The sequence below is a fragment of the Esox lucius genome, chromosome 11 (assembly GCF_011004845.1).
Source record: "Esox lucius isolate fEsoLuc1 chromosome 11, fEsoLuc1.pri, whole genome shotgun sequence".
NCBI lineage: Eukaryota > Metazoa > Chordata > Actinopteri > Esociformes > Esocidae > Esox > Esox lucius.
Window position 1 is genome coordinate 8,692,367 of NC_047579.1, and position 23,112 is coordinate 8,715,478.

Below are 23,112 nucleotides of genomic sequence, written 5' to 3' on the forward strand. Positions count from 1 at the left end.
GTCCACCGACTCTTCATGCTCCCGCAGTGGGTTTCACATTTTCCACACAGTTTAATACGTTATGATTCGACTGAGAACGTACCTGTTTTCCTCCACCTGTTTGTTATGCTGCTCAAAGGAGCGCCTGTATGCACTGCCAACTTGGGCTGCGACATTAACCTTTCCAAGTAACCCCATTCCACAGCATTGTCCAGATGACTCCTGCTGCTCTCATGTTTTGCAATCCTCTCAGAAAGACGTTTCAAATCTTTGTGACCTGTCCTCGACCAAGTACCATCTCCACCAAATTGCAGACATGGAACACAGAAGAGTGCCTTCTTTTGTATGCTAACAGTTAGCCACTTTTTCTTGAAAAACCACTACATGTTAAACCCGTGGTAACTTTGACCAGCAGTTTGAGTGATGACAATATCCCATGGCTGATGGGCACCCAGTCGCTTTACTTCAAGTTTCTCCTCCAAATTAAGGGTTTCAAACCGGTGCTCAAGTATGAAATCCACTTCATTCATTTTCTCAAGTTACCTGGTGTTTGTGAAGCAAACAAGCTAGCTAAGACAATCTACCCTCCTCGCTCTTCTTGCTGACTAATGTTGGCGCCACACAGACAGACAGCCAATCAGGTCTGATACGAAATTACACTGTAGTGGGGCTACCGGCTGTCAGCCCCACTTGGCATCAAATGTGTGTGATCTACAATGATCACACTAACATTCTGAGCATGCATATTAATACAGTACATTGCATTGTGAGAGTGGAACAAGCCCCACATTCACGCTTAGCCTAAGGCCTACTACTGCAAACTGGAATCAGCAGAACGCAGTCTGAAGCAGCAAGGCAGGGAACAATGAACATAAATAAAATCCTAACACAAATGATATGCAATGGATTGATATGCAATGGATTGTTAACTATATTGCCTTGTACATTTCGATGATTGCATTTCGATGATTGCAATTTAGGAAGATGCTGATATTCATAGACAATAAATTATAGGAAGTAATCTTCGAGAAATAAAAATAATTTTGTTGCAGTTCTTTCTGTTGACAAAAGGTGGGGCTGTGTCCCACATGCCCCCAATGACCAGTCGCCCCTGGATATTATGCTGGCAGCACTCCGATTTTCTTTATCAAAATAAAAGCAATCATCGAAATGTACAAGGCAATATAGTTAACAATCCAGTCTGTAAAAAAGAACAATATTGGAACAGACAAAAATAAAATGCATAAAACAAGTCTACAGAGGACGCCATCTCCACAGCTTTACTCTAACCTGACCCCCCTGTACAAAACCAACACCTATGTGAGAATGCTATTCATAGACATTAGCCCCAACATTCAACACGATCAACCCCCTAGGCCTTGTTAACAAACTCCATGACCTAGGGATCAGCCCCTCTCTGCAACTGGACCTTGGACTTCATAACCAACAGAACTTAGTCTGTCAGGTTGACAACTTCACCTCCTCCACCTTGATACTGAACAGTGGTGTTCGATAAGTCTGCGTGCTGAGGCCCCTCCTGGTTTTCTTTGCCTTTATTGCAAAGAAAACCAAAGACCTCACTGGGGATTACAGGAAATCTAAATGCTGCAGTCACACCCCAGTTCTCATGAATGGGACTGGGGTTTATTGTGTCCAGCATTAAAGTCATGGGTGTCCATATCTCCAAGGACCTCTCCTGGTCCCTCTAAACCTCAGCCCTGGTCAAAAAGGCACAGCAGCGCCTGTACTTCTTGAGAAGGCTGAAGGCCTGCCTGTTTTCCAAGATCCTTGTGAACTTTTACAGCGGAATAATCGAGAGCATTCTAAATAAATGTGCCACAATGTGGTTTGGCATTTGCTCCATAGGTGGACATAAGGCCCTAAAAGTGTTGGTTGAAAGCCGCCCAGCAAATTACTGGTACCCAAATCCCAGCCCTTGTAGACCTCCAGCACAAGCAGTGTCTGGCACAGGGCGTGTGGAATCATCAGGGACCCTTCACATCCATGACACAAACTCTCTGCCCTCCTCCCAAAGAGCTGAGCCGTAAGGCGAAGGTCAATCTACGTTCCTACTCTCTCTCGGGGAAGACCTAGGACACGCTGGAGGGACTATGTCTCCCGGGTGGCCTGGGAATGCCTCAGTGTCCCCCCGGAAGAGCTGGAGGAAGTGTCTAGGAAGAGGAAAGTCTGGGCATCCCTGCTTAGACTGCTGCCCCCACGACCCGGCCCCGGATAAGCGGAAGATGATGGATGGACTGTCCTTGCATTTTTTCCTCAGGTGTTACATACACTTCTACCTCGGGAACCTCATCCCTGAATTTCAGTTGCACATGTTACTCTACAACTTAATTTTGCCTCGATTGCACATTCAGAATGCCATTGAGAATTGCTATTTATCCCACTTGTAACATACACTATACTTAATACTTGTACATATTCTGAACTCCTCTGTTGCCTTCATTGCACATCTAGAATTTTCATTTCTACTGTATTTGCATTCTTTGCACATCAATACATTCCACTCATCACATTCATACTCTGCCCTCTTCTTTTTTAGGTAAGGATTTAGGTAAGTATAGGTAAGGATTTTGAGTTTATTAATTTACAGAAAAATAATGACTACCCCTTTAGCACTATCAATCATACAACATGAGCTCATCTCATTCCTCTTCAGTCCCTCCCCCAGTCAGAAAATAAATCATATTACACAGCTCAGTGCCTCATATTACACAGCTCAGTGCCTCAGTGGAGAATTACATTTGATTTGACCAAATAATGAACAAGCCTTTGTTTAAGGGTCATTATCTGTGAAAGTGATCTTGATGCGACCTGGATCAATAAGCACATAATTAACAGATCATAGGGCTCTCAATCTTTTGATGAGATCTTGGTTTGATCCGAGTATAGGCTTGCATCTATCTTGAAGGTAATTTACAATGAACATTTAGTGTCCTGTGACGGGGTGGCGGTAACCTGGGCAATCAGGTTAGATTCAGTCCACTTTTGATCCATGAAAAAAATGAATGCAACTAGTAGTCAGGGGAGAATCTTTATTTAAAACATGATGTTGATCTTCCATAGTTCTTACATGTTCTCCAATAATTACAAAGTTAACACCGTATGTTATGCCAGGACACATAGGAGGTGGTCAGTGATCATAGCAAACCATTATACTGTCTATTATCCTCCAGCACATCTCCAAAATCTGAGAATAGAACTAAAATACATGTGAATCATCCGGTAAAGACAGGCTTTCTCACAATGTTATGTACCAACCTACTTACCATGGGTCTATTCATTTAGTCTGACAGTCACATGGAAAACTCCTATCAGGAGGTATGGACAGGATGTGTGGGACCCACAACCCATCTATTGTATTTTGTTAAAGTAAATAAGCACTTTGTGTTGTGTTATGTTTCTCACGCCCATATTCTAACAAGACATATCTTAATTCGTGGTAATTTCAAAAACAGACAGTTGAACTGCTTGATGCTGTAAAACACTTGCTTATCCTCTCGGTCAAGCTTGTCAAATGTCAAAATTACGCTCCAGTGTCAAATGTCCGGTATTATTGTCCAGTATGCATACGCTGGTGACGTTTAAGGCTACCTAAATGAGAGAAACTCTTCCCACAGTCAAAACAGGAGAAAGGCTTCTCACCTGTGTGCAGTCTCTGATGACTAGTAAGAGCATATGAACTAGTATAACACTTCCCACAGTCAGAACAGGAGTAAGGCTTCTCTCCAGTATGTATGCGCTGGTGATGTTTAAGATGACCTAAATGAGAGAAACACTTCCCACAGTCAAAACAGGAGTAAGGCTTCTCACCTGTGTGCAGTCTCTGATGACTAGTAAGAGCATATGAACTAGTATAACACTTCCCACAGTCAGAACAGGAGTAAGGCTTCTCTCCAGTATGTATGCGCTGGTGACATTTAAGGCTATATAAATGAGAGAAACACTTCCCACAGTCAGAACAGGAGTAAGGCTTCTCTCCAGTATGTATGCGCTGGTGACATTTAAGGCTACATGAATGAGAGAAACTCTTTCCACAGTCAGAACAGGAGAAAGGTTTCTCACCTGTGTGCAATTTCTGATGACTAGTAAGACCAGATGAACTAGTATAACACTGCCCACAGTCAGAACAGGAGTAAGGCTTCTCTCCAGTATGTATTCGCTGGTGACGTTTAAGGCCATGTTTTAGAGAGAATCTCTTCCCACAGTCAGAACAGCAGAAAGGCTTCTCATCTGTATGTATATTAATGTGTCTTTTTAACTGTGAAAGCGATGATACATTTTTTTCTAAATGGGGAAACTTCTTATGCTTGTAGTCTTCCTGTTGTTTCCCTCCAAGCGTCTCCACTTCAGGAATCCCATCTGTGAAAGACATCAGAAGGGATTTATGGACACATTTTGGGACACAAAATTATTCAATCTGGCAGTAAAATAGTTTTGAAGGAAAGTCAAACATTATTCCAGCCCATTCTTATACATCAGAACCTGATTTTAAAGTATTTTAAAAGACATAAGGGACTTGCTGCTCAACATTTTATTTATTGCCCTTTTGGCCTGCAAATCATTTATGATTAACAAATTACCAAACAAATGTGACCTCCGAGCCAAACGGTTTGCTCTCAACTAGTGTTTTAGGCAATCAACTAATTCAGTTCAGATTATTTAAGCCTATTCATGATAAAATCCCAGGTGGACTACAGAAAATAATAATGGATTACAGCCTGCATTCTTTGATGGGAAATGTTGTTGTTGCTCTGCAGATATTTCTGATTCTGCCTGTGACTAACTGAGAGGAGAACGGTCTCTCTCACTGGTAAATATTAATATTAATTATTGTTCCCAGGTTAGTGCTCAAGTAAAATAGTTGCAGATTAATTATTTTCATTGTATTAAATTTAATATATAGGTGCATCTCCAAATAATAATCTTGTGAAAAAGTTCAAAAAAGAGACAGATTCATATATTGTAGATTCATTAGACAGTGAAATATTTCACACTTTTTTTGTTTCAATCTTGATGACTACAGCTTACAGCTCATGGAAATCAAAAATCCAGTATCTCAAAAAATTTGAATGAAAGATTTACAATAAACAAATGTTGACCAGATAAGAGCTCTAATCAGTTAATTAACTCCCTGACCATTACACCTCTACCTGGTTCAGTACACACAACCACAATCATGGGGCAGACCGCTGACTTGACCATTGTCCAGAAGACATGAATTGACAACCTCCACAAGGAGGGTAAGCCACAGAAGGTCATTGTTGAACGGGCTGGCTGATGGCAGTGTCCTGTATCAAAGCATATTCATGGAAAGTAGACTGGAAGGAAAAGGTGCACAAGCAACAGGGTTGACTCATCTGACCTGAACTCCATTGAGAATCTGACAAGATTACCTACCAGGAGATTTTAGAGCACTTCATGCTTCCATCAGCTGACAATTTATATGGAGATGCTGATTTACATTTCCAGCAGGACTTGGCAACTGCCCATAGTGCCAAAATGTTTGCTACCCCTATAATACGTGCCACTGTGCTTGATTGTCCAGCCAACTCATCTGACCTGAACCCCATTGAGAATCTGACAAGAGGAAAATGAGATACACCAAACCCTACAACACAGGCGTGCTGAAGGCCGCAATCACAGGCTGATTGCCTCCATGCAGTAATTTGCGCAAAAGGAGACCCGATCAAGAATTTAGCGCATAAATTAACATTCTTAGGAAACCTTTGCAGGCGTTTTAAGTTAATTAGCTGATTAGAGCTCTTCTCAGGTCAACATTTCTGTATTACCCATTTTTTTTATTTTCATGTTTTGAGGTACTAACTTTTTGATTTCCTTGAGCTGTAAATCGTAATCATCAAGATTGAAACAAAACGCTTGAAATCTTTCACTTTTGAATCTAGAATATATGAACGTGTCACTTTCTGCAAGAGCCGGAGATCCCGGCTGTCCATCCCTCCCTCTCTCTGTAATTTGCTGGACAATTTACATTTCCCGTGGGTCTTCCCAGCCAATTGTCATCGAGGCACAGAGACAAGGCTCAAATGTACACCTTGGACAGGAGAACATCTTTAAAATATTCTGTATTTTATGGTTTCTGAGACGACAAAAAATAAGCATAACAATATGGAGAATACTGACAGACAGCTACCCATTCATTGGTAAAAACAACAAATTACTACATTAACAATGACATTAAACCAGTTCTTACCTTGAGTGAGTAAATCTCCCTCTCCATTATTAATGATAACCACATTCTTCTCCTCCTCTTCATCTTTAATGGTAACATTCAGTCCCAGCATTTCACTTTTGTCTTCCAGCTTTACTGATGTCATCTCTGAATCCCCCAATGCCCCCTGAGCTTCAATTTCACAATCAGAATCCAGTAACAACTGTTTGGGCTCAGTGTGGAAGGAGAGCAGAAGGCTGGGTTTGTCCTCCCTCTGCTAAAATAAATACAAAATCAGAGCCATAGATGACTAAAGGACATGTTTGTTGGAAAAAATATATAATCAATGACAATGACAAAAATAATTTTTGACAAAAACATTCACGGTCATAACAGACCTGTGGTCTACGCATTTTCCTTAACTTGATCCCAGAAAGGGGGGAGAATACTTTTCACTTACAGCTCTGTGTTACTCCTGTCACACAAATAAAGTAGCTCTGCTTTGTTTGACAGCTTGTGACCATCAATCTACCTCTTGATCAAATTCCAGAGGTTTTCAATGGGGTTCAGGTCGGAAGATAGGGCTGGCCATGACAGGGTTTTTATCTGGTGGTCCTCCATCCACGACTTGATTGACCTGGCTGTGTGGCATGGAAAAAAACTATTCTCATTTTTGGTGGAATAAACCTGATTTTTAAATCACAGCGTTCATGGGTCTTGGCATGCTCTCCACCAGTCAGTCACATTGCTGTTGGGTGACTTTATGTCACTCCTGTCACACAAATGGCTTATCCTGCTGGAAAAAAATTTTCTCAGAGTAGGGGAACATTGTCAGAGCAGAAGGAATCAGGGTGTTCTTCCAGAATAAACTTGTATTTTGTTTGATTCATGCATCTTTCACAAAGACAAATCTCCCCCGATTCCAGCTTTGCTGAAGCCTCCCAGATCATCACCGATCCTCAACCAAATTTCACAGTGGGTGTGAGACACTGTGGCTTGTAGGACCAGGTCTCCGTCTAACCATTAGACGACCAGGTGTGGGGCAAAGCTGCCTACTCCATTCCTCTACGGTCCATTCTTATGGTCTTTTGCAAACTTCAGCTTGGCTCTTCTTTGCTTCTCATTGATGACAGGCAATTTTTATAGATTTGCACAACTTCACTCTGGCCCATAGGAGCCTGCTTCGAACCGTCCTCGCCATGCACTTCACCCTTCTTTTTCTCACTCAAAGCTTTTCTTTTCAACTCTTTTCTCATGCTGAATAATAATTTTTAATTCAAATTACCTTTGAGGTGCTACTTGCACTATTTTTGCCATCCAGCTGGTCCTATTGCAAGAGGATTGTGATGACCACAGCAGTGATTTTTATACTTTTCCTTTGTAAATTAGATAATGTTCAGGTAATCAAATAATCAGAACCTCATTAAGTAAAATGAGGTGTGCCTGTGTTGGAATTTAACAGACAATGGAATGGAATGGCTGCCATACATGTAGAGATGTTGATTTAAGAAAAATTAAGAGAGGTCTCTTAATTTTTTCCACTGCTGTATATCACGGTTTATAATTTCCTTGGAAAGTGACAACAAAAATACATTACTGAATACTTTTGTGAGACATTTTTAAATTTTTACATTTGATTATCCGTTAGAAAATGTATTAAAAATGAATGTTAGAGCAACCCGGTTGCAAGATATTAGGAGAAATAGTTTAAGCCTTGTATTAAAAAATGGTCATTTAATTAACTTCTCTTGGTTTAATGCAGTGAATACAGTCACTATATAGTTAAAAATATTATAAATAACAAGCATTAAGTTAGTTCACAGACATGAGTCAACTACATTGCGATGTGTCTCCCACTCCTTGCTGGGCTCAACATGAGGCACATCGGTAGGCTGGACAGGTGAAAATGTAACAACACTTTTTCCAGGATGAAACTTATATTGTTTTGTTCATCAGAATAGGAATAAAAAAAAAAAGAAGATTTTTATATTGTTGTCAAAACCTCCCTGTGAAGCTAAATGCAGGCATTTATGTTTGCAAGCCATTAAACAGACTGGACTGATTAAATCTTCCAGAATGCTCGTCTCTGCAGTGCTGATTTCATATCAGGCTGTTTATCACACTCAGGCAAAATCAATGATGTAGTTATAATAATAATAAAGATAAAATAGTTACAGCAGTAACCACAAAGCTGGCATTCTCAGTAGGCTTTTTCACAATGGTAAACACCATGGACCAACGTTAGCAACATTAGCTAGCATGCAGGGAGACTTGCAGATTATATATCAGATTTTTACATACCGTAGGTTATGAGCACAGACTATATGTTTACGTTGATTTGGATGTCACTTGATTATAACGTTACTTGTCAGTGACTGGAGTTAGCTGAAGCGATACCAGTAACGACAAACCGTTAGGAGTGACACGAGTGACAGTGCCAGCACCACCCCAATCACGCTCACGCCCCCTAAATACAACACTTAAAGTTGCCTTATGCAGCATTTAACATTTTAAGAAATCCAATAATAACCCTTACATACCATCGGCTAACGTCTCTGGCAGAGTGTCAGGACTGACACTATGCCCAGTGCCATGGTTGCAAATAAAACGTAGAAGGCCGAGACCTTTGTAGGCATTCACTTACTTGAAGGTGTGTGAGGTGAAGGTCAATGACAAGTTTTGTTTGGGTTCATGTAGCCTACACTGAACGCACCAGAAACTAAAATATACAGAAGCACAAGATAAAAGACGGTACATTTTGCATTTGATGGGGAGAGTTGAAGTTTGTGTGAACAGTGATGCTGAGTTGGCTACCTTCCTACTTGACAAGTAAGTAACATTGCCTCATTTAGCTAGTTGGCTAGATAATCAAGGAAATCTATGTGTACGTTACAAGATTGATGAAGGAGAAACAATTATACTACGTAGAAAATCATTCAATGTTCTTGTTCATTCTATTCGTATGAGCGCAGATACGTTTTAGGAATGTTTCTCCAAAGTCTTTGGTTGAGACTTTAGTCTAAGCTAACGAGCCAAGTTGTGTCTGAGCAGACACTCATTGATTCTATTTCCTGCTGGAAAATGGTGTTACAACATGGTGGTCTCAGCAAAATGTTAAAAAACAAACATGCATTGTGGGTTGTTTGACTATACCTTATGTGAATATTTCTCAGAAGAAGCCATTATATTGCCTTTTAGCTAGATTTAGGCTTGTGCAAACTGGTCAAAGTGCACATATTATTGTTCCAACTAGGGCTAGCTAGCACAATTATAGTTTAATGTTCGTTAGACAGCCATCAACGAGTCTCTGAATAATGGCAATGCATCTAACGCTATAGATAGCCCAGGTGATGTTTTGATTGGTTTAGCTGATTAATTTGTTCATTCTGTGTTCCGTAGTTATGGAAAGGGACCATCACATTTAACCCCATTTGAAAAGTCTGTGTTCATTGTTCCAGCATCGACTGTTGGAAGTGACACTGCTTCAAACAGGTCAGTTACTAATGACAATGTCAGATCCTAATGGAGTTATAGAACAGATATAGAACTCACTGCCGATAGGTGACATTAAGTTGCATAGGGCACATTTAATATAATTTAAACAGATGAGTAAGAAAAAATAATAATAATCACCCCCCTCACAGTTGTCACAAAGGGAAAATGAGGAATATATACCAACATTTTTTTTAGAACCAGGCAGTAAACATGTTTATTACTGCTGTTAATTTGGGCATTTTTCTATAGAAATCTATGGGAAAATTGTTCCCTTTTGCAGTCAGCATCAAGTGACCATTTTTTTTGACACTTACGGGTAAGGCTTCATTTTTCAGCCATGGAGTTTGCCCCTTGATTCCTGTTGTAAAGACGTTACCGTCACTTACCGTCGCTTCGCCCAAAAAGTAAGTAACCACTGTTCACTCACACAAAAGTGTATGGAGCGCTGTGACACCAACTCTACTTCAGAACACGTTCCAAAAATTCTAACCCCTCGTTCACACAAGCGGTACGCCGTTGTTGAAAGAGAAAGCGCTCCATTGCTAGCCATTCAAATGACTTCCCACCAGCCTCCCTGAAACAGGACAGCAACGCCGGCCATGGCGGAACGGCGGAAGGGGAAAAATAGAGCAGTGTTCTATTTTTCTTTTTCTTCTCCGTCACGGAAAGCCAATCAGCGCACAGCGGAAAACCAATAGGACCACTTGAAAGAGGTACTACCATAGACATAATAAAGAGTAGACGCCGCATTGGCTGCTGGGCGCGAGAAATACGACCGCCATCTTGGACCGATCATACTCCTAGTTGCGTTGCAGCAGAAACAACGATGCCAGAGCACGGGGCAGCATATTCCTGCTCAAATTGGTGGACCATCGAAAGCAGGGCTCGGTGGATTACTTTACACAAGTAAGATTTAACATTTCCGTACTATTGGTTGTAGAATTTTACCAGAGAGTTGAGAAGGAGCAAGGTTCTTTGATATTACTGTACTGAAATCGTTGCCAGCTAGCTAGGCTATGTTTACCGCACCAGCCGGTGTTCACCCAGCTATGAACTGAGACTTGATTAGTCATATTCCATAACACTGACTTCGATTACAACTGACACAAGAATGCTATTGTAAAAATAAAACATTACTGGTATAACATTGGCCAGCTAATTTTACACAAGTTGTACAGACTGTATCATATATATTTATATAAATAAAAGACGGTGTTATCATTGTTGGGCAGTACTAGCTTAGCTAGTAACTTAGTGGTAACTTCACTATTTCCAGAATCAAGGTACTTTTCAGTAGTAGTAACTCCTTTATTTACCAAGTAGCTTGGTCACACAAGCTACACTATTCTAGTCATGTGAAATTAACACAACTTAAAGTAGCTTCCTATGTAGTGAACTAGCCTACTGCTGTGTTTGTGTTATGCATCTAGTTTCTAAGATGCTCCTAACTGCTTCAGTTTTGTTTGTCTGAATTGTTTTGTATTCAGTGTTTTTCAGGTCCTAGATGTTTCTAAATGGTATGTATTACACAACATCAACTTTATGCAGGTGTCAGAAAGATTGGTATGTATGTTGATATGATGTTATCTTGTTTAAATGTTTTTCAATATGCAGTTTTGTTTCGGTTGGTGTTTTTCAGGTCCTAGATGTTTCTAAATGGTATGTATTACACAACATCAAGTACATGTAGGTGTCAAAAGGGTAGGTATTGCATGTGTTGTTTTCAAGTTATCCCAGTTCTGCAATTACATTGTTCCAAGTTAATGTTTCTTTGTGTACAATTATACTGTATAAGTTAAACAAGAAACTGATCCCATTCCTAAAAACATGGATGCAAACTAATTATCTATCTGCCCTGGTAGCTGTTTACCATTTTCATTCTCTGAGTTTGCACCCCTGTGATAGACACTTAACTGCTTTGTATTAACAAAATCAAATGGTGCTTTCTTGTGGTGTCTTTTTTCGCCATGATCAGAGTAATAAAACTTTTTTCTTTTGGAGGTACTTGTCGGTCATCGGATTTGTCATAAATTTTCGACATGTTGATGCTGATGATTCCTGAACTGTTCAAAGTTCAGCGGTATGTGCTCACCTACAGGTTCAGCCAAGATCACTTGGAGCTCCTATTTAATTCTATCAGAGCCTCAGGTAGGGTTGGTGTTCTTTTAATTACAATTAATTCTGAAAATATACCAAATGAATGTATCTATGTCTTGCGAGTAATGTATGTATTGTGTGCCTGTAATAACAATCCATCGGCACGCCAGTTCCAGGCCATCTTCCGACGCCTGATGGTTCGGTGTGGTGTCTCACCAGGTGAGACAGGCAATGTGGCAGCCCAGGATAACACCGTGTCCCTGTCTGCTGTGGAGATGTCCTTTCCTGAAACTGCTGAAGAGCACCCATCTCCATTCGCCAACATTTTGGCCCTTGTGTGTGACCACAGTTATCTCCCCACTTGGTTTGGTGGTCTGGTGGAAAATGCTCTGGTCTACATAGCAGGGTTTGTAGTCCGGCAGATTCTATAAAACTGTCCTGTGATGTGTGCCGTGCGAGCTTGGTCAGAGATGCTGTACCATCTTCATTTGACAAGAGCTACCACCTTCTAACTCGGAAAAACAACGGCAGCCTAGTGAATCCATCACAAGGCACAGTGAAGGTTTGATTATATTAACTTTTTTTTAAATTATTTTAATCTTTGTATATTAAGGATGCTTTGTTCTTATTTTCTGTTTTGTAAAGTGAGCTTTGAGCACTATGTAAAGCGCTATATAAATATGTTTTTTTTTATTATTATTATTTTTATAAGGTGCTGAGTGCTGCAGAGGGTGATCCGCCAAGCTTCACCAATGCCAGCTCCTAAGGTGTCGACAGTGACACACATCGTCCGGGAGGAGATTAGAACGGAGGATGTTTTTCTGCTTGGGGAACACATTGAGGAGACTCAGTTTGACATCGACAACCCTCATTCTGGCTTGTTTTCATTGGTTGTGTCTGTGTTTCTCAAAATAAGGCTGCACCACATTGCCAAACTCACCTCTCTTGAACTGCAGAAAGGGAGCACGAGGAAGAAGCTCCACATAACTGTCCTCTTTCAGGGGTTTTAGAGCGTGTGTGTGGTTCCACAACAATTCAACCCTTTAATCCTAAATTCCGCCATCCCAAAACTAATTCTAAGCTTTATGTAGGGGCCTAAATGCAGTCTCCAACTAGAATGTGAATACTTGACTTATTATGATTCAGTTATGTAAGTTAAACAATAGTAACTACACTGTTAATTTGTTTATTCGGAATCAGAAGGAATATTTACAGTACATGTTTACAGTATGTAGTAACTTAATTGTTTTATTCCTCACACTAAAATATGTGGATTATTTAGAACGTCTATAATCTCATTTATCTTACATTTGTTACTTCTGGGAATAGGATATTGCTATTGTTGTGTCCTAGTACTCACCTTTAATTTTCTTTGATACTCTCTCGAGGAGAGTTTTTGGGGATGTGACGTGCGGGCAGTCTGACAAGAAGAGAGTGGAGCCACACAGTTTTTTGACCTCTCTCGTGATTCTCCCTAATATTAATGATTAAGAAATTGGCCATATGTGTGTATTAATTACAGCTTATGTCAAAGTAAATAGTTGAAGGTCAGCGAGTGGTCCTGTGGATTTATTTACGTGGATCTGGATGAGGGGAATCTTTAGAGCGTCAAGCTAAGGCTTCATACATTGGAAACCTATACTTTATATCTGTACTTTAACCTTACTCATCACACATAGCATCTTTGTCATATCTGTCATCATTCTGACAAGATTAACGCTGAAACTGAAAGAAATGGCTTTAAACTGCCGGGAAAGTGGTCTGTCCCATTATATGTGAATAATGCTGTAAGTGTTGGTGGGTCTGCAAATACCTCTGTTTGTTTGTGTTTCATGAACTCTAGCCTCATGGTGTGTGTCTCCAGGAATCAAAATGTTGGTCTCCTTTGCCTTACACTGGGTTTGTGAGATTGTGTTTAATGAAGTTTATCTTTAACTTGTCTTTGTGTTTGTGATTGTCTTAACCCTGATCTCTTTCCCTCTGGGTTCTGTAAAGCACATTGTAACCGTGTTTAGAAAATTGCTACATGAATTAAGTTTGCAGACTTTTCAAGGGAGTTTCAACAAAGTAAATGTGCAGTTTAAATGAAAACTGTCACTTCTCATTTCATCCTGCTATTTTAGACAGAGTACTGGGACCCGTGTGTGTATGTTGGGAGGGGGGCTGTGAAATGAAAGAGAGAAAAAAATATATATATGACTTTACTTCAACAATTTACACATTAGAAGGGTTCAATCAGAATGATAGTCAAACTGGAAATGTACTTATTTTTCTCCCTTTTTGGGGATTATGTTCCCAGTTTTGATCTCGGATGTCTGGTCTTTATATCATATATCAGAATATTATATTACTGTTAAGCCCACTATGAATATTAAAATACGCCGAACCATGTGTCCTGTATCACAGCTACATGTATGACCTTTGCAGCAAAAAAAACGCTTGAAAATCAGTAAGGTATTCACTGAGGTATGATTACTTAAATGCGCTGACAGCTCGTTTCACCAGCCAAAACAGATTACACTGAGAGGAGCGGCTGACCGGTCCAAGATGGCGGCCACACGACTCGTCAGCAAGCAGTAGCGGTCGATGTGGCGTCTACTCTTTATTATGTCTAAGGGTACTACACTACTGAGTGGTCCATAACCTATCCAACACGTCGGATGTACAGCAAATTTTTTCAAGTAAAAGAACTGGAAGAAATATATAATGTCACACTCAATGTCTATCGAGACAATATATGAAAAATATAGCGTAGTCAAGGATTGGTTAGACTCGGACCTATAGTTACCTTCGATCAGTTAATACATATGTATTTAGTAGTGCTAGCTTTCGCTATCAACCAAAACGAGGTACTAGCTACCTGCTACAGTAAATGTCGTTTTTAAAACAAATACGATGCACCCATTTTCGTTGATGAACCGTTTCTGTCATTGTTCTCTTGAATTAGTAGTAGGCTGTAGCAGAGATATCTGCAAAAAAAATCCCTTGTTTTCTTTTAATGAGTTTCATTTAAATAAACAGAGATTACTACTGTTATTGTTTATGTTGGGCCCACTTTCCTTGAATAGGCTACTCATCTCAGCTTAAAGTAACTGACCGACTGGTCAAAACAGCAAAGGCAGCAAAGTTTGGCAGGCAAGAATATGGTCTTAGCCTAATTTGACTTTTTAGTTGCAATAGGAGCACATTATAAATATAATTCATAAAAATGAAATAAACATTTCAAGGCAATGATGGCTGTATAATTATCCTTACACTTTAGAAAACACTCCTCGAATAAGAAATGTGAGACATGACCGATTTTGCCAACGATTAGTTTATAGTTATACACTTGAGAATCGAGTGCGCGTTCACGCGAAGGGGGGGGGGTGATTTCGGCACAAACACCCACTTTTCACAGATCCGGGTGCGCATGACTTGTCTTTTTCCATCAGTGTTTGCTTAGCACTGTAGACATTCTACTAAACGCAATCAGAGTTCATCAAGTTAACTATTCCTGCAGCTTCTTGTAGACTCAGCACTGCCTGACAAGAATGTGAAAGGTTTAGCTTTTTGTTTTCCACTACCGATGTGCTGTAAACCTATTTGCGTCGATTTGCCAACCGGATCCATATCTCTCGCGCCCCAATGTGTTCAGCTACCTCCCGATTTACAAATTAAGCACTGCCTATACCAGTCTTTATTTTTCAGTTTCGTCATGAAATTAGGTTAAAGTAGTACAATAAGATTTTCTGGTGCCATTTTTAGGAAATTGAGCTTGAAGCTACATCAGCGAAGGTTCGTTTTGATTCATTTGCTATGGTCTCGCGCAAGATCAGCCGGCGTTCTTTGGCCGTTTTACAGGCGCGGGTGAATTTGAATGCGTTCTATTGTCCTCGACGGAACCAAAAATTGTGCCGTTTCATTCCCTGCTTAACATTAAGAAAAACATGTTCTTCATAAAATATATTTTGTCACAAAACTACCACGAACCGGAACACAAATCAAAGCTGTAAAGATAGTTGGACTAAAAAAACTATATTTTAGCAAGTTGGAGGTGGAAAGGTAACAACGCATTGAGTATTTTTATCAAACTAAACAAAGACACGAAAAAAATAATATTCTTTAAGCACTTACCATTTTAGCGAAATGTATTTGTATTTCACAAAAACGTCACGTCTTGAAAACTAAACCAACTGTCTTAGGATGTACTCGTGCATTGTTTTCTTCTTGTCATTTGTTGGCGGATCGCAACCATACAAAAGGTGCATATACTGCCACCTACTGTACCGGAGCGTGAGGCCGTCCACCCTTCTGTTCAGCCCTGGCTCCCTAAGAAATTTAGACACAGCCCTTGCCACTAAGGCTAATGGAGGTCGACGTCCGCACATGGCGGCCATCTTGCCACAGGCCCCTCGCTCACTCGTAACATTGTGTTTTATGGTGCATGTACTTTTAAATAACCATAACTTGCAAATTTTTCTACCGATTTTCAAACGGTTTGGTTTGTTATAAACGTCAGAGATAAAGTTATGACACTGCATACATATATGACCCATTAAAACCATGGACTTCCATATGAAAATATCATTGAACAGAACCAGATAGGTGTAATGAATATACAAACAAGGTATGTATGTTAAATCAATAAATAACAAGGACATATACACTTTTGTACTATTATAATAAAATTACTATTATAAAATAATTGTAATTACTACATGTTTTTTCTTTATGCCGGATAACAAGCATCTCTGAACTGACCACATTTCAGCCCTCTAGGTCACTTGATATGACTTTAGAAACAACTGAGCCCTAGCACCAGGTCTTGTGAAGCTGTGTGCAAAAGCAGATCAATATAGAATGAAATTGAGTACTTTAGACCATTATTTGCCAAGGTATGGTCATGCGTATAGTAAAATGCCCTATGGAAACTCCCCATAGGACTTTGTCAGACCAAATGCTGACAATAAAATGCTTACTGTGGGGCAACCTCTTCAAATCAAATGAAAGGTAACACTGATGTTACTTGTAGACTATTTGGATTGTATGTCAGGGGTTCTGATATAGAATGACTACAAAAAAATATAGAATAATTACACAAGTCTCTATTTTTAAACTATTATAAGAGTGACATTTATTTGCACACAAAAAATAGGTACATGATTCCCCTTTACAAATATAAATAAATAAATGCTGTAGAGAGCACTACACTACTGTTGAAGTAAAAGAGGACAGTACCTTGAAAACACACCTTGGGCTAATGCCCTTTAAAAAGGACAGTTTTATTAGGTTTCTGTTGCATGTTGTTGCTCTGTAAGCTGAGGATTGTAATTCTGGCGATGTGGTGCAGCCTTAACTTAAAAAACAGGGACAGAATTATTTTTAACAGCCTATGGTGGTGGATGTCTATCCCAACACAAACATCGTCTGAACCGATCCTTTTTCAGACAATGTAAACAACCTCAAGCAGTTTGATGGGCTGTGATCGTCTGGTACTGCCTGATGACTGCCGAATGACCCACTCTGCTGCCCTGACGACACTCACGGTTCCCTCTGATGGAATCACCAGACCTCCATTGTTTTTTAAATTCAGCAGGTGGTAGCTCTGGTCCTTGATGGCAGATGCAGCATGTCACAAGGCTGGCACGGCAGACATCACACGACAGCTTCTTCAGAGCCTGTCGCACAACAAATCCTGAAATGTAGTTAGTAATATCATAACTAATAACAATAATCATTAATAAGCATGGGGAAATTAAGGGAACACTTCCCTTTTTGGACAATCGTGAGATTGTTTTTCCCTAGATTGTGACTATTGGAACTTTTGGTTATAGGAAAAATTGTTAGCCTTCACCTGAAATGTACATGAGAGCGTTGTCCACAAGACCATCGAAGTGGACGAGAAGGTAGCTGTGATCATGTACTAGGGCAGGAATGTCAGCAAACGGGGATGGAAGATCTTCTCCCACATTGCCTCTGCATGGTTTAACAACCCCACACTGGGCCATCAGCTTTACATCCTAAAGATGTACTTGAACTGGCTGGCATTAGGGTTGTTATTCGTTTAAGGAAAAAAAAAAAGATATACAAGAATAGTACACAGATATTCAATACATGCTTTAAAATGTTTTATGCTTAAAACATTTTCACAAAAAAGACTAATTAGAACTAGCCACCCCTGAATGATCTTTCCACATAAAATAGGTTGAATTACATTATCATACAATTCAGACTGTATCAGTGATGATAAGTTCTGCAAACAAATAGTCAAACACAGGCATTTTTCTAAATACTCAAAATGGTTTGTGTCACTTCCAGGTACTGTGTATGTCTGCAGAAAACATGTTACCAAAAGTAAAAAAAACATATGGACCGACAAACTGAAAACAATACAAGTCACTTAGTGTTGCGGCTGGTAAATATAAATTATGAACCAGATACTCTGATGGCATTGAAGAGAAGCTCCAAGTGGTCCTGGCTGAACCTGTAGGTCAGGACATATTGCTGTCCTTCAAGCAACACAGGAACCAACCGGATTGAAAAGCATGTGCAACTTTGCTGGTTAGCAGCTAAACTGTAACGTTAGCTGCCATAGGTCTCAATCAAAGCTTATTGTTATTAGCCAGCAAATAACTACAACCACATCCACAAATATTGTATTTTAGACAAAAGATTAGTTGTCATGAAATCATTATTGGTGTCAGCAAAACCTCTATAATCGAACAGCTCATTTGTGATATCTGCCTTGCTAACTTGCGCAAGTAGCCGTGATCCAACTATGCTGCACGATTTAGACGTTTTTAGAAAAGAAAAGCTGCAATTTCAACATTTTCAAGCATTCAGAATTATAGCCACGTTAATAACGTTTGTAAGAAACCAAACTGTTTGTAAATCCGTCAAGGTTTCAGCGAGATAAGAGTATTTGTGTTCGTGCTGATCACTCACCTTATATTAGGTACCACAGAGCCCGACAGGAAGCCTGCCTGTGACAAGATGGCCACCGGTGATGCCAGAAGTGACTGCGCCTTGAGACATCTAGCCTTTAAATAAGATGTCTATGCTTGCCACCAACCCAATTGACCTTATTCACCGCGCCTCCATCTTGAAATCCAAAACGAGGCTAGGGGGTACACTCTAAACTGGAAGTTCATTGACAGAGCGTATTGGAACCAACAATTCTGCAAAGATTAGTGGGCCAAAATTCCTCCACGGTGCTTTAAAAGACTCATTGCAAGTTATCACAAATACAGTGCCTTGCGAAGGTATTCGGCCCCCTTGAACTTTTCGGCCTTTTGCCACATTTCAGGCTTCAAACATAAATATATAAAACTTTTTGTGAAGAATCAACAACAAGTGGGACACAATCATGAAGTGAAACGAAATGTATTGGATATTTCAAACCTTTTTAACAAATAAAAAACTGAAAAATTGGGCATGCAAAATTGATAATCTATATAAATATATACACCCATCAGCCATCACATTATGACCACTGACAGGTGAAGTGAATAAAATTGATAATCTATATAAATATATACACCCATCAGCCATCACATTATGACCACTGACAGGTGAAGTGAATAAAATTGATAATCTATATAAATATATACACCCATCAGCCATCACATTATGACCACTGACAGGTGAAGTGAATAACACTGATAATCTATATAAATTTATACACCCATCAGCCATCACATTATGACCACTGACAGGTGAAGTGAATAAAATTGATAATCTATATAAATATATACACCCATCAGCCATCACATTATGACCACTGACAGGTGAAGTGAATAAAATTTATAATCTATATAAATATATACACCCATCAGCCATCACATTATGACCACTGACAGGTGAAGTGAATAACACTGATAATCTATATAAATATATACACCCATCAGCCATCACATTATGACCACTGACAGGTGAAGTGAATAAAATTGATAATCTATATAAATATATACACCCATCAGCCATCACATTATGACCACTGACAGGTGAAGTGAATAACACTGATAATCTATATAAATATATACACCCATCAGCCATCACATTATGACCACTGACAGGTGAAGTGAATAACACTGATAATCTATATAAATATATACACCCATCAGCCATCACATTATGACCACTGACAGGTGAAGTGAATAACACTGATAATCTATATAAATATATACACCCATCAGCCATCACATTATGACCACTGACAGGTGAAGTGAATAACACTGATAATCTACACTGAACAAAAATATGTCACGGCCCCTCCCCCGTGATTGTTTGTGTATGGATGCATGTTCCCCTTTCTGTCTGTGCCTCTGTTTTGGTCGTCCTGGCAACCTATTAGGGGGCATGGCGTCAACTCCGGGGTGATGCCAGTGCCAGCTGTTTCCACTTGATGATCACGCACCTGTTCCCTATTCCACCACTCACCGGCAGAATTTAAGCGGCGCTTTGACGTCTCGTCCCTGCCTGATCATTAGTCGTATCTCGTATGTCCTGCTCAGTCTGAAGTTCTGCCTAGTCCCACTTAACTGTTTGCTTTGTGTTCTTACTCACCCTGTTCTCCGTTCCGTCACAGGATTCCGTATCTCTGTTCACCTGCCTGGATTCTGCCTCGACAACCGGTTCATCTACTGCATCCTGACCTACATTCTCCTTCCTGACTGCCTGGACTCCTGGAACCACCTTCACTCCATCTCCCCTGCCTGCACTCTGTCCATACTCTCCACATACACTTGCTGTTCACTAATAAATCACCCTTCATGGTCTCTACTTGTCCTTTCTGCTTTTGGGTTCCGCCCAGGCCCTGACAGTACGATCCGGCCAGACATGAACCCAGCGGGCTTGGAAGCCGTTCGGCAGGCGATTTCCTCCCAGGGCGCTATGCTGGGCCAGCACAGCACTGCCCTTCAGGAGATAATGTCCGGACTGCAGTCTCTTTCGGTCAGCGTGTCTGCCATCCAGGACCAGCTTCGTTCCCCGGCCGCACTGTCTACTCCTGCTCCAGCGCCTGCAGTTTCGGCACCTCCACCCTTACCTGACCCAGAACCGCGGGTTCCTACACCAGAGAGGTACGATGGGAACATGGGACACTGCCGTTCCTTTTTACTGCAATGTGATCTCGAGTTTGAACAACAGATAAGCACGTACATGTAAGCCAGGATTGCCTTCCTGATCGGGTTGCGGGGTTGCCTTGGAGTGGGCCACCGCAATTTGGGAACGACAGAGCCCAACCACACAGTCCTACGGTGCCTTCACGGCTGAAATGAGGAAGGTATTCGACCATCCGGCACGGGGTAAGGACACGTCCAAGCGACTGCTCACTTTACACCAGGGTGCACGCAGCGTCGCAGCATACGCCATCGAATTCCGGACCCTGGTAGAGGAGAGTGGCTGGGACGGGGAATCGCTGCAAGCAATTTTTCATAACGGGCTGTGTGAACAACTTAAGGATGACCTGATTTCTTACCCTGAGCCCACAGGTCTGGACGAGACCATATCCCTCGCCATCCGAGTGGACAACTGGGGTCGAGAGCGGAGGAGAGAGCGACGGCGGGCTGCCCATTCTACCCAGTCGACGACACATACTCTGTTCCCTGCAGGAGGGGCAGAACAACCCGACCAGCCGTTCGCCCGAGGCACAAACAGGGAGACGCAACCGTCTGACCTGGAACCCATGCAAGTCGGGCGGTACCACTTAGATGAGGAGGAACAACGTCGGAGGAGGGACAGCAACAGTCCAGGTCACTGGGTTCATGTCTGGACCCGCTGGGTTCATGTCTGGCCGCCTGTCCCCAGCGTACGGCAAACCGGAGGGCTCGCTAGCCATGGGGAGGAGATCAGCGAGCCCCCCAACAACCACTGACCTCCCTCGTTTCTGTCCCCGCCCTCAATTGCATGCCACTCTCACGGTGTCAGGTCAGTCCGTCCAGTGCCAAGAGCTTATCGATTCCGGTGCAGATGACAGCTTTCTAGACGCTGCGCTGGTGGAGCAGCTGGGTATATCCACTATACCATTGCAGGAGGCCATAGAAGCAACCACTCTGGACGGCAGGTTGCTAGCGCGCGTCACCCACCGGACCCGCCCTGTCCGTCTGCTACTGTCAGGTAACCATTCAGAGGAGATTAGTTTGTCCGTCATCGACTCACCCCGTATCCCTTTGGTTTTGGGCCACACCTGGCTGGTCAGGCACAGTCCCACCATCGACTGGGGGACGGGCCAGATCACAACCTGGAGTGCACCGTGTTATGCCCGTTGTCTCCAGTCCGCCTGTCCCCCGTCACCACGCCATCTCCCAACCTGTCCCTCGTTCCTACACGACTACCATGACTTGGGGGAAGTGTTCAGCAAGCAACGAGTGCTCTCCCTGCCTCATAGGCCCTATGACTGCGCGATCGAGCTGTTGCCAGGCGTCACCTATCCCAGCGGATGGCTCTACAGCCTCTCCAAACTAGAACGCCAGGCAATGGAGACGTACATCAAGGACTCCCTGGCTGCTGGGATCATCCGTCCTTTTTCCTCTCCCCTGGGTGCCGGTTTCTTCTTTGTGGGCAAGAAGGATGGATCATTCCGGCCCTATATAGTATTTTTGAGTATTTGGTTATACTGTTCGGGCTCACCGCTGTCTTCCAATGCCTGGTTAATGATGAGCGGGACATGATCGGTCGCTTCGTTTTTGTTTATCTTGATGACATCCTGATTTTTTCCAAGACGCAGGCCGGACAGGTACAACACGTCCGACAGGTCCTCCGCTGATTGCTGGAGAACCGGTTATACTGCAAGGAGGAGAAATGCGAGTTCCACGCCAACACAGTCTCCTTTCTGGGCTATGTCATCGCCAAGGGGCAGGTGAGTATGGACCCCAAAAAGGTCAGTGCGGTGCTTGAATGGGCGAGGCCAGACACCAGGAAACAGCTGCAGAGGTTCCTGGGGTTCGTCAATTTCTACAGGCGTTTTATCCGTGATTTCAGTAGTGTTGTTTCTCCGTTAACCGCTCTCACCTCCAGTGCCAAGAGCGTTCACATGGACCCCCGAGGCAGAGGGGGCGTTCCAGGACCTCAAGAGGTGGTTCACGTCCGCTCCCATTCTCTCCCAGCCGGACCTATCCCGGCAGTTTGTGGTGGAGGTGGATGCGTCAGACGTGGGTGTGGGAGCGGTCCTGTCCCAACGGTCTGCAGAGGACGCCAAGCTCCATCCTTGCGCCTTCCTCTCCCGCCGTTTGTCCCCCGCCGAGGCCAATTACGACGTCGGTAATCGGGAACTCCTCGCAGTCAAGATTGCCGTGGAGGAGTGGCGGCACTGGCTGGAGGGGGCGGAGCTGCCTTTTGTGGTATGGACAGACCACAAGAACCTGGAATACATC

At 41.9% G+C, this 23,112-nt stretch overlaps 1 protein-coding gene across 3 annotated transcripts; it reads right to left on the bottom strand.

Moving 5' to 3' along the window:
* Positions 1-2,782: 2,782 nt before the first annotated feature.
* Positions 2,783-15,959, bottom strand: LOC114840352 (gastrula zinc finger protein XlCGF17.1-like). Of its 3 annotated transcripts, XM_029123519.2 has the most exons (4): positions 15,875-15,959; positions 6,209-6,443; positions 4,060-4,356; positions 2,783-3,756 (listed from the first exon to the last, which is right to left on the bottom strand). In XM_029123519.2, exons 1-4 carry the CDS (start codon positions 15,875-15,877, stop codon positions 3,548-3,550), a joined length of 744 nt encoding a protein of 247 aa, XP_028979352.2. In that variant the 5' UTR covers positions 15,878-15,959; the 3' UTR covers positions 2,783-3,547. The 3 variants fall into 3 exon arrangements, with proteins under 3 accessions (XP_028979352.2, XP_028979350.2, XP_028979351.2); XM_029123517.2 differs by having other exon boundaries at positions 2,783-4,356; XM_029123518.2 differs by lacking the exon at positions 15,875-15,959 and adding an exon at positions 6,627-6,758 and having other exon boundaries at positions 2,783-4,356.
* Between the last annotated feature and the right edge of the window lie 7,153 nt (positions 15,960-23,112).

Excerpts from the sequence above, each read along its gene's own strand:
- LOC114840352 (XM_029123517.2), bottom strand. Across the intron at positions 4,357-6,208 it reads GGGAGATTTACTCACTCAAG|ATGGGATTCCTGAAGTGGAG; the intron begins GTAAGAACTGGT and ends TGTCTTTCACAG.